The sequence below is a fragment of the Pongo pygmaeus genome, chromosome 6 (genome assembly GCF_028885625.2).
Source record: "Pongo pygmaeus isolate AG05252 chromosome 6, NHGRI_mPonPyg2-v2.0_pri, whole genome shotgun sequence".
In the NCBI taxonomy this organism is placed as follows: Eukaryota; Metazoa; Chordata; class Mammalia; order Primates; family Hominidae; genus Pongo; species Pongo pygmaeus.
In genome coordinates this window covers 105682881-105696534 of record NC_072379.2, presented here as the reverse complement: position 1 = coordinate 105696534, position 13654 = coordinate 105682881, and the positions used below count along the sequence as shown (strand labels likewise).

Genomic DNA, 13654 nt, shown 5'->3' with positions numbered 1-13654 from the left:
TGATAAAACAGGTTGCAGTCAAGAAGTCGGCCAAAACCCACCAAAACCAAGATGGTGACAAGAGTGACCTCTGGTCATCCTCACTGCCACACTCCCACCAGAACTATGACAGTTTACAAATGCCATGGCAACGTCAGGAAGTTACCCTATATGGTCTAAAAAGGGGAGGCATGAATAATCCACCCCTTGTTTAGCATATTATCAAGAAATAACCATAAAAATGGGCAACCAGCAGCTCTCGGGGCTGCTCTGTCTATGGAGTAGCCATTGTTTTATTCCTTCACTTTCTTAATAAACTTGTTTTCACTTTACAGACTCACCCTGAATTCATTTTTGCACGAGATCCAAGAACCCCCTCTTGGGGTCTGGATGAGGACCTCTTTCCTGTAACAAAAGGATAACTTAAAGCATTCTTGTCTCAGTCCCATGTTTTCTTTTGAGAGCCTAGTGCGCATAGAGAGCCATGAGCCATCTGCTACTTACAGAGCGATGCAAAGATACAAAAGACAGTTCCTGCCCTCAGACAATGGACAGATGAAGTGACTGATGGATCCTGGGTCTGGTCAAATTTAGGCCTAACAAAGCCAGTAATGGAGCCTCACAGATGGACATACAAACTTGTAATGTGTGGGCCTAACATAAATCTCCAAAGTCACACAATGTACTGTGTTCTGGAAGACATAATATAAACATAAATTACACTAGAAACAAGAGATTTTTAAAATATTTCAGAGTGTAAATATGACGCAGTATAGAACTGGTATGATGCAGTACATGAATCTTTATAAAAACGTCCTTCTTAAGAAGATCTCATTTTAAAAAGAGCAGGTATTGAGTTAATGCTTCTCCTCTAGGAAATAATCAAAAACTCGAAGATGTTGAGTTTGGCCAAACAAGAAAGTCGAGGTAAGTTACAAAAGTTGACTCTATTTTCACATTTGGAATATGGCAGCAGAGGTTCGCTCCTAAATGACTATATAGCAACGACTAAGTATAATCTGAGATGAAGGAAGCAGAATATGTACATCACAGTGCAAGACAAAGTCTGAACAGCACGCACACTCATACCAAGAGTGGGTATTCGAGAAATACCAAACCCAAAAATTAGAGATTTCCAAATCCTTATAAAGGACCAAAAAAAAAAAAAAACCTCACCTTGAAGCCAAGTGAAATGTTACTTTTAATCTGTATAATACAGAGTTTATACACATTCAAATATAATTACTATTACTGGCTGTAAAGAGAAACAATCCTCCATGGGCCCTGAGCATCCCTGCATATTCCTGATGGGTACGAAGAGGGCAAGTTCCTACCATCTTTTTACCTGGGCCATTTCTCAGGGCTGTTTTTGTAGCCCTGAGATAATATCTTGAGAGATGAGATAATATCTTTCACAGGACAAACACCTCAGGCTTCTTTATTTCTTGCTCCAACAGCAGTATATTCCCCCAAACTCAATATTCCTCTCCTGCAGTTCAACCTACTGTGCGCTCAAGCATCTGCAAGGGGGCCTTTACCATCACCCCAGGGTGATGTCAGCTTACAAAGAGGGCAAAACTCAAGACCCTGCACAGTTCTTGACACTGTCACTGGGGAAAAAAACAAAGCCATTTCTATTATTAAGATTTATCTTACCGGATCCAGATTCTTAAACAGCAGGATGTCTTTGCAAGCCTCTTGCAACCTATTTCTTTGATCATCAGTTTTTGGATGTATAATCTAAAAGGACATCAGATTTAAAAAACAAAGACATTAGCCAATACCATCTCACTCAAAGAGATTTAAAAAACTAACAAAAATCAGAACCAACATTAGAAAGAAGAACTGTTAGCGCTCAAGTTTGCTTCAGGTTGGTGCTGAGATTCACTTTTGGTGACTGGTAACTTATGAGCCTACCAAGTAGGGGAACATAATTCACCTTGTTGGGGGGAGGTTGGTATCCATTCATCAATATAGCACTGAAATGTTTTTCAAAAGCATATTTTCCCCTAGGTTAGCAAGTTCATTATGTACAGAACTGTGACTGGCTAGGAAGACTCCAAAGCTCCCAGCCAGTGGGGACCCATACAAAAGGACAACAGGTGCCAGCAGCTACACTGAAAATTTGGACTGCTGTCATTCTGTTTCTACTGAGTTTAATACTCTTTCAGGATGTAGTTTTCTTCTGAATCTTGATAAGGTCCCTGGAAAGAAGTAAAATGTTTAAATGTATATGGCATTAGATGCCGAATATATTTTTACACATGTGGTATGTACCTGCCCCACAGCGAGCAAGTGATTTTTAGAAGGGAGCAAGCAATCACGCACTGACACTCTAAGAGAATATGTGTTCCAGGGAAAAAGAGTCCAAGGAGGCTGGCTGGTGCACTGATTTCAGAAGGAACTCAAGGAAACTAGTATGCTATATTCTCACTAAACTCATATTCTAGAGTGTGAAGAGTGGCAGAATGCTGTGTGTGTTAAGTGTGGCTTGCCATCTCTCGAGTCCCTTTTCACTAGCAGGAGGCTCAACTGACTTGGACCAAAAGGTCCACTCTTTTGTGAACATGAGCAGTTTGTGACTATAAAATGAGTTAGAGGGGCAAGGGGTAGTTCTAAAAGCAGCAGACATGGAGTTGGTTTCCTGAAGACCTACACCCACCCTTTCGTGTTCCAATGCTCACTCAAAGAGTGACCACGAGAGCTGATGGGCAGGTGCCTTGCCTCTTCAGGCAGCCTGCCCTACCATCAGAGCATCAGAGCTCACAGAATCAGGCAGCAGTGGAGTTTATAGCCACAAACATCAAAACTCACAATGGGAAATTTAAATCAGCATTTCAAACCACATCAGATGGCTAAAAATTAATGAAAATTATAAGCCTGAAAAGAATTGGGGAAACTTATAGTATTGATATACTATTTATATGTAAACTATTGATATGTATACCATTTATTTGCATTATGTATAGACTACGTGAAAGAACTACTAGCTAGTGAGAGAAAGGGTCACTGCACTTTCCCCTCTAAGGGTAAGGTAGATGTAAACCTTTGTTTACTATCTGCCCAATATTCATCTCAAACTAGATTCTAAGATGACACACAAACACAGACAAAGTAGATCCCGGAGACTTCTCATTCACTGCTGCACAAGAAACCTTTAAAATTTAGGTATTAACCAAACCACACCAACCAAACTTCACTTCCTCCTACTTCAAATAAGGAAGGCTAACACACTAAAACAAAACAGAAAGTCATTTCTCACTTCACAAAATCCATCTAGAACTTCAAACCAAAGCAACCGAGATGTCTGCCTGCTGAGAAGCTCTGTTCTCAGAAAGGAAACGGGGGAGAGTGCATCAGGCATCCGTATCGTGTGCCCGCTTCACTCTGGTCAATTTTAAGTCTTTCTCTCCACCCCATTCAATTCCTATAAGCCTTCACACAGAAATCCAGCTTTTTCCTCTTCTCTCTTCTTCCTGCTACCTCTCTTACCAATGACGATTTTTTTTTTTTTTTTTTTGAGACAGAGTCTCGCTCTGCTGCCCAGGCTGGAGTGTAGTGGTGCGATCTCAGCTCACTGCAATCTCCGCCTCCTGGGTTCACGCCATTCTCCTGCCTCAGCCTCCTGAGTAGTTAGGACTACAGGCGCCTGCCACCACGCCTGGCTTTTTTTTTTTTTTTTTTTGTATTTTGTATTTTTAGTAGAGACGGGGTTTCACCGTGTTAGCCAGGATGGTCTTGATCTCCTGACCTCGTGATTTGCCCAGCTCAGCCTCCCAAAGTACTGGGATTACAGGCATGAGCCAGCGCGCCTGGCCTCTTTTTTTTTTTTTTTTAAGACAGAGTCTTGCTCTGTCACCCAGGCTAAAGTGCAGTGGTGCACTCGGTTCCCTGCAACCTTTGCCTCCTGGGTTCAAGCGACTCTCCTGCCTCAGCCTCCTGAGTAGCTGGGATTACAAGTGCCTGCCACTGCGCCCAGCTGATTTTTGTATTTTTATTAGAGACAGGGTTTCACCATCTTGGCCAGGCTGGTCTCGAACTCCTGACCTCATGATCCACCCACCCTGGCCTCCCAAAGTGCTAAGATTACAGGCATGAGACGCTGCACCTGGCCCAATGATCATTTCTAAGTAGTCTTTTTTTTCTCAGCGCCACCTCCATCACTATGGTCTACTGTTCTCCTCCTGTTTCCCTTTTCCCTCACCCTGCCATTACTCCTCAGCACTCAGAGTCCAATCTCTGTAATTAACCTCATCAGTAAAATCCCTCTTCACTGGGGAAAGTAAACAGTAAGAAAGCGGATGTGGTCTCTGACACTCCGGCTCCTCTGTACTGCAGCCACCTGCTCTGAAGATGCTCTCCTACATTTTTCCTCTGGGGCTTAGCATGATCCCACCTAAGGGATCTGTCTCTGGATCACTGAGGCCTCAGCAATACACCCAAAGTGTGATTTTATTGTACTAGAGGCCACTTTGGTTTTCATTAAAATTCATTCCTGATTTCAGATAAAAATTTTGTTTGTTAAACAAACATAGCATAAATACATGCCAGGTACTATTTTAAGGGCTTTACTAATATTAACTCATTTTATCCTAGTGACAGATCCCATGAAGCAGGTTAAGAAATTTAGAGTTAAGGAAATCAAGTTGCCCAAATCACTTGTCCAGTGTCATCCAGTCCACAAGGTGCAGAGCCAGGATTCATGCCAGCCAGGCCAGCTACAGTCTATATTCTAAACCAGGGATCAGCAAACTACACCTGCAGGCAAAGCTGTTTTTGTATGTATGGCTTCTAGGCTAAGAATAATTTTACATTTTTTAATGACTGGGGGAAAAAAATCAAACAAATGATAATATTTCCTGGCACATAAAATCTATATTAACTTCAAATTCAAGTGTCATAAAGTTTTAATGTAACACAACAGACATGCCTTTCATGGATGTACTACCTACAGACGCTTTCAAGCTACTATAGCAGAACTGAGTAGTTGCAAAGGAGACCCCATGACTCCCCAAAGCCTAAAATATTTACTCTCTGAAAATAGTGCATTTTTCAGTTAAAAAAAAAACTTTACCAAAAAAAGTCTGCCAACTTCTGCTCTAAATTTCTGCTGCCTTTCCATTAAAAAAAAAAAAAAAAAGAAAACCAGTTAATAAGTAAGGTTTTAACTTAGACATTTTCTTTAAAGAACACTGTATATGGAGTCGGGCACAGTGGCTCACGCCGGTAATCGTAACAGTTTGGGAGGCCAAGGTGGGTGGATCACTTGAGGCCAGGAGTTCAAGACCAGCCTGGCCAACAGGGTGAAACGCCATCTCTACTAAAAATACAAAAATTAGCCAGGTATGTGGTGGTGCATGCCTGTAGCCCCAGCTACTCAGGAGGCTGAGGCATGAGAATCACTTGAACCCAGAGGCCTGGGGGCTGTGTTTTGATTCCTACACTGTTTCACTGTTTCTTTAGCACTTCATGTTTTTTAACTTTTCATTAATTTATTCACTTGTCTGCTTCTGCCACTAGACTGTAAACTCCAAGAGGGCAGAGGCTTGTCCATTTGCTCACCACTTTTACACCTAGCACCAGGTCAGATATACAGGTGGAACTCCAAAAAATTTTTGTGGAGAAACATAAGAAATACTCTACCCTTAAGTTTATTAGCTCTTCTCTACCAGTTTCTACATGCTAGATCTAGACAACCCTTACATTTTCATTTATTAAAGGCATTCCAACTAAAATCTGTTATTTTCCGAAATGAGTCTAAAGTATTTACATTTTCTTTGAATTCATATCAGATGATAAATTTCTGTTTATACTACAGACTTAATGCTTCGGCGAGTCTCAGAAGTCATACAAAATGTCCAAATGAAATGTAATTTTATCACAATACAGAATACATTTTCCTCATAAGATATTTCCCAATATCCTTCTAGATCTAAATAATTTTGAAATCTGTAATAATCATTCCCAAGCATGTGGTGTGGTTTGCTTCATAGTTTTTGAGACCAAAATAAGTATAGTTTTTAGTAACACATTTAGAGGAGAGAATACGCAACCTAATTGATAACCTAAAAGTACTTTGCTATAATCAAACATATAACACATTAACAAAAAAACTATTAAATATAACTTTAAAAGGTGTTACAGGGGACAGCTCTTAGGGTAAATACCCAACCCACAAAGATTCCTCCTCCTCTAGTAACTGCCCTTATTTACAGAAGTGGTTCCCAAGTAGGTTGGACTTTTTGACCCTGGCCCTACCCTGGGCCAAAGCTGGGTCCATCAGAAACTCTTGGGAAATTGGAATTTTGAACTGAGAGACACAGTAATAGAGATGGGTAGCTGAACCCGTTTCAAAGACACTATGCTAAGTCTTACACTCTTGCTCTTGATGGACCCCAGAGGTGGGCTGGCTCCTGCCTGCCAGGCCTACAGCTTGGCCTTTGAACACTTTCTGCAGTTCAATATGATCTCCAAGCATTTGTCTGATAATCTCTCCCCAGTGTTTTCTTTTTCACATTTGTCTCAATAGGGTGAGGTTTTACACAGTCAAATGAATCTTAACTGGTATAGCCTCCCCAACAAAACTATTAGAAATTAGCTGGAGTGAACCTGCCAAAACACTTTATTTACCTCATGAATTAAATGGCAGCTAAAATTCAAGGCCTAACAGCTTTTGAATCAATGAGATACTGCATATTGTTTTTAAACTGTATTGCAAATGTTCATTAATTTAGGTTTTTATTAATTTAAACCAGCTCATCTCGATTGCTCTGATCTCAATTACTAAATTTTATCATACTCATTTATACACACAAATAAAGAAGCATGTTGTCTTCATTGCCGCCTGGTATTGTTTCTGCTAGATACATAAAGTATACGGTAGGCAAGATCTCGTTTTTCAGACTATACAGAGGGGTAACAGCACATCACAGATTAGTAAAATACCTTAATCCTAAAACAACATCATTTCCAGGCTAGGATTTATAAACTTCATGAAAATAACTGAAGTTCTAATAGTGAGAAATGAGCTTCCACAACCCTGGTAGTGGGAATCCCCATGGGTCCAGGAATAAAATGGGATTTCAAGATCTTCCACGTTGTAAGCCTCCTGATACCACTGGATTTTACATAAGTTTCAAGGAGCTTAATGATGTAATGACTTAGGGACGTAGTATCTGCTTCTCCACATGAAACCTCAATCTTACTTAAGTACTTTTCAGAGCTACAAAAATAAGTTTTTGTTTATACTGTTTAAGGCCAAAGAAACAAGAGGCACTTTTGCAACATATGTACTCAAAAAAAGGGGAGGAGGGTGACGCAGAAATTATTACTTTCCATTTCCAGGCATAGTCATCTCTTAGTTTACTTTTTACTAAATAAATAATAGAACTGAGCTGAAAGACATAGCTTAAAAACTGCTGAAATCACAGCGGACAAATTCTTACAAAAACATTAGGGCCTGCAAGAAGTCAGCTGCTGAGCAAACTATGAAGACTCACAGATTTAAAAAATAATCCTAACTGCTGTATTGACACACTGGATGTGATTTTCCCGTGATTTGTTTGTTTCAGAGTAAGTTTCTGTTGTTATAAATTAATAGGAGTAGAAGGTCTTTCCCAGTATTTTTGTTTACTAGAAACACTGTCTAAGAAAAATAATATTATCACTATGAGAAAGACAGCTGAAAACATTTTTCATCACCAGGATATATTTTGTAAAGAGAAATACTCTTTGGATAAAAATAATTCTGCAAGACTCACAGCAGGAGTAGGCTATTGGAGATGAGACTAGGAAAAGAAATAGTCAAAATAATTCCATTATGTCTCCTGTTAAACTTACATGCCTGTTAAATCTTTTCTATGATTATTTTCCTTATATATGACAAGGGCATCAATTTAAAATTCATTCATTCAGTAAATTACATACCCTGGACTCTGCATCATCTTCTTCTTCATCAGGATTATAAGCTTCTGCACATACTATAAAAACAAAAATGAACATCTTAAAGATTGTTTCATCAAAAACCATACTACAATGAGTACATCATTAACACTTAATGAACAAAAGAGTACCACGGTATAAAAAACCATTAATTCACCTCAACCAGGGGAAGCAGTCTACCCCCCAAAACTGATTTCATATTGCAATTTATAATTTACTTAAAAATAAAGCTGTATTTTATTTAGGGCACTGACACTTTCTTTTTTATTTCTCTTATTTAGAGAAACATAGCTTAAACCCTTTCATTTTCATTTCCAAGGCATAATATCTAAACATTACCTAAAGGAACAGAAACAAAAGAAAAGGCTGTCTGCCATGAAATGATGAATTTAATCATATAGTTGTGACTAACTTTCACAAATTATCCATAATCTAAATGTTATGGAACAAATATTAACATTTTGCGTATTTCAGGGACAAATATTAACATTTTGGATATTTCCTTCCAGTCTTTTTTCTGGGTTGAGTTTACATTGCATACGCAACTTAAAAACCTACTTTTTTCATTTAACACTATAAGAATTTTGCATGTCATTAGAAACACTGTGTAAATACTGCATTTAAGGATTGCAGATTATCATACGCTGTAAATAACTACTTCTCTAATACTGAACTTTAGCTGGCTTATATTAAAACAACTTTGCAATAAACACCTTCATGCATCGATATTTGTCTACATTTCAGATTATGCTGTAGGCATTATTCCCAAAGTTATTTGTGGGGGCTAAATGGTATGACTATTTTTAGGGCACATTTATCACCATGTTTCTTTCTAGAAGGATTGTACCTATCGATTGTCCTACAAAAAATATGTAATAAGACTCCCCTAACTGTACAACAGAATTGGATGCTACTGCTTAAAATCTTTGTCAATTTAAATAAATAATTTAAAAATTTTAAAAAAATTATTAAATAGTTCGAATTTAATAATTTTTTAAAAATTTTTAAATTATTTCAATTGACAAAGATTTTAAGCAATAGCAAATGTTTATAGGATGATTGTATTTCCTCCTTTGTCCTTATCTATAGGAAATATTTGGTTTTCTTTTTGACTTAAATTAGTTTTTTCATACCACTTTATCTGTCATATTACTCACAATCATTTTATCCAATTTGCTTTTCAATTGTAACTACAAAGCTTTTATAGATTATGCATATTTATTTTTAATGTCATGACATCTATGAGGAAAGAAAATTCCCCAATGTGTTTTAAACCCAACATTAAACATCACAGAGGTATCACTGCTTTTGACCTTGAAAACCCTTTCCTTATTTGCAAATCTAAAGATTTACTTCTTTTTTCATTCAGTTGTTTAAAGGTAGAGCTTTTTACATGTACTATTTAATCTACATGGAGTTTATTCTGGCATAGACATAAAAATTTAAGGACAAAGAATAAATGAAAGGCTGACAAATGTCTTCCTAGGTCCCTCAGGGTGGCATCAAAAGTAGTATCATCTTTGGTACCACTATTCCCATTATTTTTATATCATAAAACATTTTCTTTCCCTCAGGCACTACTCTAAGCACCTGGACCAGTGACTCTTAACCAAGTCCTACTGTGCTCTCCACAGAGGTGATTCCATCTCTGTGACATTTTAATTGTCACAACTATAGGGGGTTAGAGGGATGCCACTAGCAACTACTGGGTACAGGCCAGGGATGCTGGAAGCATTCTATGATGCACTGAACACTCCGCCCTGAACAGAAAGAATTACCTGGCCCAAAATGTCAACAGTACCAAGGCCGAGATACCCTGATCTAAAGTACATCATCTCATTCAACCTCACAACAACCTTAAGGTAGGTGTTAATGTCATCACTTGACAGATGAAAGACTAGGGCACAGGAAAGCCAAGATCATACATCCTAGTAAGTGACAGGACCCACATTTTATCCAGGATTGTGTGTCTTGACTCCAAAGCTCTTGCTCTTAACCACTATTCTACACATGACTGCTTTGGTGAATTTACCAGCGTAATTCCTGGACTTCAGCCTTCAGTCTCAGAAACATAACAGAAATGGACCACTCATGCAGAAGCAGGCTCACATTAAAGAACCTCACTAATATATGAAACCAGAATGCCAATTTAGTAACTACCTTCCTGAATGAAGGATGGGACCAGCACAACTAGCTAGATCTCGCCCTGCTGGAAAACCAAAGCAGCAGCCAAGTCACTACTGAAAGATTGCCTGGTGAGCAGGAAATGGGAAGTAAGAAACTTTGTTAAATAAATTGAATGTTTCATGGAATCAGGCTAGACAGCCTGAGGCACTCAATAGGGATGGCCCTGCCAACGTGTCTGGGACACTTTAACTGGGTTGGCTGCAACTCTCCAGAGAGCACAAGGACATCTACTTCTAAAGCTTGGCTCTCTAACTTTCTGTCCCCAGAGATGGCCAACTTCATAGGTGGGACTGTTACATAATTTGTATGGCCCAGTGCAAAAACAAAACAAAACAAAACACCATATATGGGCCCCATCTTCAAAAATTAAGACTTTCCAAAGGACAACAAGAGCAGAGCATTAAACCAAATGCACGGCCCTCGTGAGTGCAGGGCCCATGAAGCTGGCCATGTTCATAGGATTGACACATTCAACGAGGTGGTGCAGTAGGCAGTAGGCAAGATATTTGGTTAAGATTAACTTGTTTTACACATCCACACACCCCCACCCTCTGATCCATTATTGTTGATCTTAAATTTTAATTCACAGAAAGCAATCCTAATTCTCAAATTTCTAAGTGCCTAGCCCCTAAGTCCTAATTAAAAATCATCTGGAGTAAGAATCTACTATTTTTCCAAATAGTTTATCAATTGTCTCAATATTACTACTTAACACCCTGTTGATCTGTGATACCCACTTTATCACATAGTGTGTTTGTCTGTTTCTGGGCTGTTTCACTGAACTATACATTGTGCCAACACTACAAGGACTTAGTTCTTGGCATTCCTGTTGCAATTGTTTCACTACATTAGGATTCATCTACCCCCACCGTCTGCAGCCAAATCAAAATAAAGTATTTGCAGTTTTGTAAAGCTGTCTTCGTGCCTTATAAAGCTCCTTATCATCACTTAAACTGTTTCTTCTGATTGAACTCCCTCCAATCTCCTTTCCAAGCCAACCCTTCTCTCCAGCCTCAACTAAAAAGTCAGATGGAGAGTCACATCCTGACCTTTCACCCACACAGAACTAATTCTGGAAACTCCACTTCTGTGCTCATCCTTTGCACTCTCGCAATACAGTGGGACGAGCTCATTATTGTCATTTACCACACTGTATGCTTCCAAAGATGTTAAAAGCTGTTTGCCTCTCCAGGCTGAGACGCAGCCCTCCAGGGACTGACTGTGTGCTCTTATTCATCTCTGTATTTCCCTAGCACTGACCTGGCACATTGCCTACTGGCTCAATGCACTTTTTTTTTTTTTTTAATAAATGACTGGTTGATGAACAAACAAGCTTGCAAGGTCCTTGAGGGCAGAGATGTCTTTTTTAAATATCTCACTATAATGTACTTGTATTATATACACTCAAACACACATTGAATGAATAAATGAATGAATGAATGAAAACTTGCTCAATGTTAAAATGTCCTACACAATTTGTCCAAGAAATGGGGACAGAGAGGATGAGTGAAAATGAGAGCCTTTTGTCTTACTCACCAAAAGTCCTGGCACAAAGATTAGGAGGTCAGTAAATATTTCTGTAACAAATAAATGAATGAATGGCTCTATCTCTGGATGGGCACTCAAACCAAAGCCTCCAGATAACTTGTACTGCCTTGTATTCTTTCTGAAACATATCTGCCCCATGCCTCCTACGCAATCTGAAATTTAGCTTGAAACTATATACTTCATCCTTTTTGTTTGGCAATTAAGCAGTGGTGAGAACCAGAACCTTATTCTTTAAGTGAATCTTATATTGTGGTTTCCCTGTTTTGTTGTGCATATATGTATATACTACACTGGTTATACAGAATGGCCCAAGAATTTAAGCAGATTCCCACATTGCAGACAGAGTAATGTGCACTGGTGTAGCCAGACAATGGTCACAACTTGCAGGACAGAACAGGAAAACACAAACTATACTGACTTCGCATATTGTGTGACTTGGCCCTCAACCTTTTCATGTGCTATACATAGAGAATGATACATGAGGGATTATTCAACTCCCAGGGTTTTTCACTAAAAGCCCACAACATTTTGTTGTTGATGTTTTAAAAATCAGTATGGTCAAAACAACTCTGCACTAGACAAGTACACATGACCCATATTTGCATCCTGGCTAGCAATGAGTTAAAGGAAGCAGACTGAATTCCACAATTCACTGGATCCTCAGCTCTGGCAGAGTCTTGCACACTCTAGACGCTCAGTAAGTATATGCTGAAGGAATAAAAGGCAAATATGGTTTGCACAGAATGTGTGGTTTAGAGGCCTTCAATCTAGAAAAATTGACTTCTATAAAATATATAAAAGTTAATTTGCCAATGTTCTCAATAAACTAAGATTTTAGCATACTTATTTAAATAATAATTAGCTTAAAATAAAGCTGTTACAAAAGCACAGGTGTATTAAATAACAGAGTTGTGACTCAATAGAGTTAAACTTAGCTTATTGAAGGGGAAACGCCCTCCTACAAAGGAAAAAAAATTACCTCTTTCAAATATTAGTTGAAGGCATGCATCAACCAAGAAAACTAGTTCTTAGGGGGCAAAAAGACTTACTGTATTTTTTTATAAAGCACAGATATACATTCAATATATAAACAGATATACGGTATTTCTGTGGCAGTAAAATCTCATTGCGGGCATTTAGGGGGAAACAGCCCAAAAAGACTGGGGGTAGGGGATGATAACGGAAAAAAGATTGAGAAACACTGGTAAAAGGCTATAACAATTATATATATACATATATATATATATACACACACACACATATATACACACACATATACACATATATATACACACATATACACACACACACACACACACATACATATATATGTATATATATATAGCTAAGTAAAGGGAAGAGGCACAATGACAAGTTAATAGGCTTCCCCCTTCCCTGTTCATTCACATTTCTGCCCAGGTAATTTGGTATAGACCTGTTCTCATCCATTAGTAATGCTCTTAAATTTGAATTTACAGAGCAAAGGCATTGGAAGAACATGCCCAAAATATAGAAGTTCACATTTTGTTCCCAAATCACATTCAGGCAAAAGGCCCATAGGAAGCCTTATTTATTCACTCAAAAAATATTTTTTTGAAATGTCGGGGATGACATAAAGGGAATAAAGGGATAATGCAAAGCATCTATGTGTATGTATACATATTCTTTTGTTACACATTTTATATAATGTGTAACTTGTTTTGCCTACACATTTTATATTACTTTCAATATTATATATGTACTATGTTTAAAACATTTATAGAAACAGTCTAGAAATCAAGACAGAAATAGAATGATCATGATAACACCAGTGCCACAATGACGATATCTACAAAGTGCTGGAGGAACACAGATGAGAAAGGAGCAACCAGCAGCTCAGAGGGCAGGGGAAGGCTTCACAGCAAAGGAGGTTCCCTAAAGAATTAACAAAGAGTGGGAAGAAGAGATTGCTTTGTTCTGTTCCCTCTATTTTCCTAGCACCTAGAACAGTGACTGGCAC

At 38.4% G+C, this 13654-nt stretch overlaps 1 protein-coding gene across 1 annotated transcript in view; it reads right to left on the bottom strand.

The window, feature by feature from the left end:
• The window catches only part of PRKAR2B (protein kinase cAMP-dependent type II regulatory subunit beta), a 117273-nt gene that overhangs the window by 31425 nt on the left and 72194 nt on the right, over positions 1–13654 (bottom strand). Inside the window, exons 3-4 of the mRNA XM_054495493.2 lie at positions 7906–7958; positions 1636–1719 (exon numbers count right to left, since the gene is read on the bottom strand). Coding sequence (XP_054351468.1) covers positions 1636–1719; positions 7906–7958 — 137 coding nt within the window. The remainder of the gene's footprint in view (positions 1–1635; positions 1720–7905; positions 7959–13654) is intronic.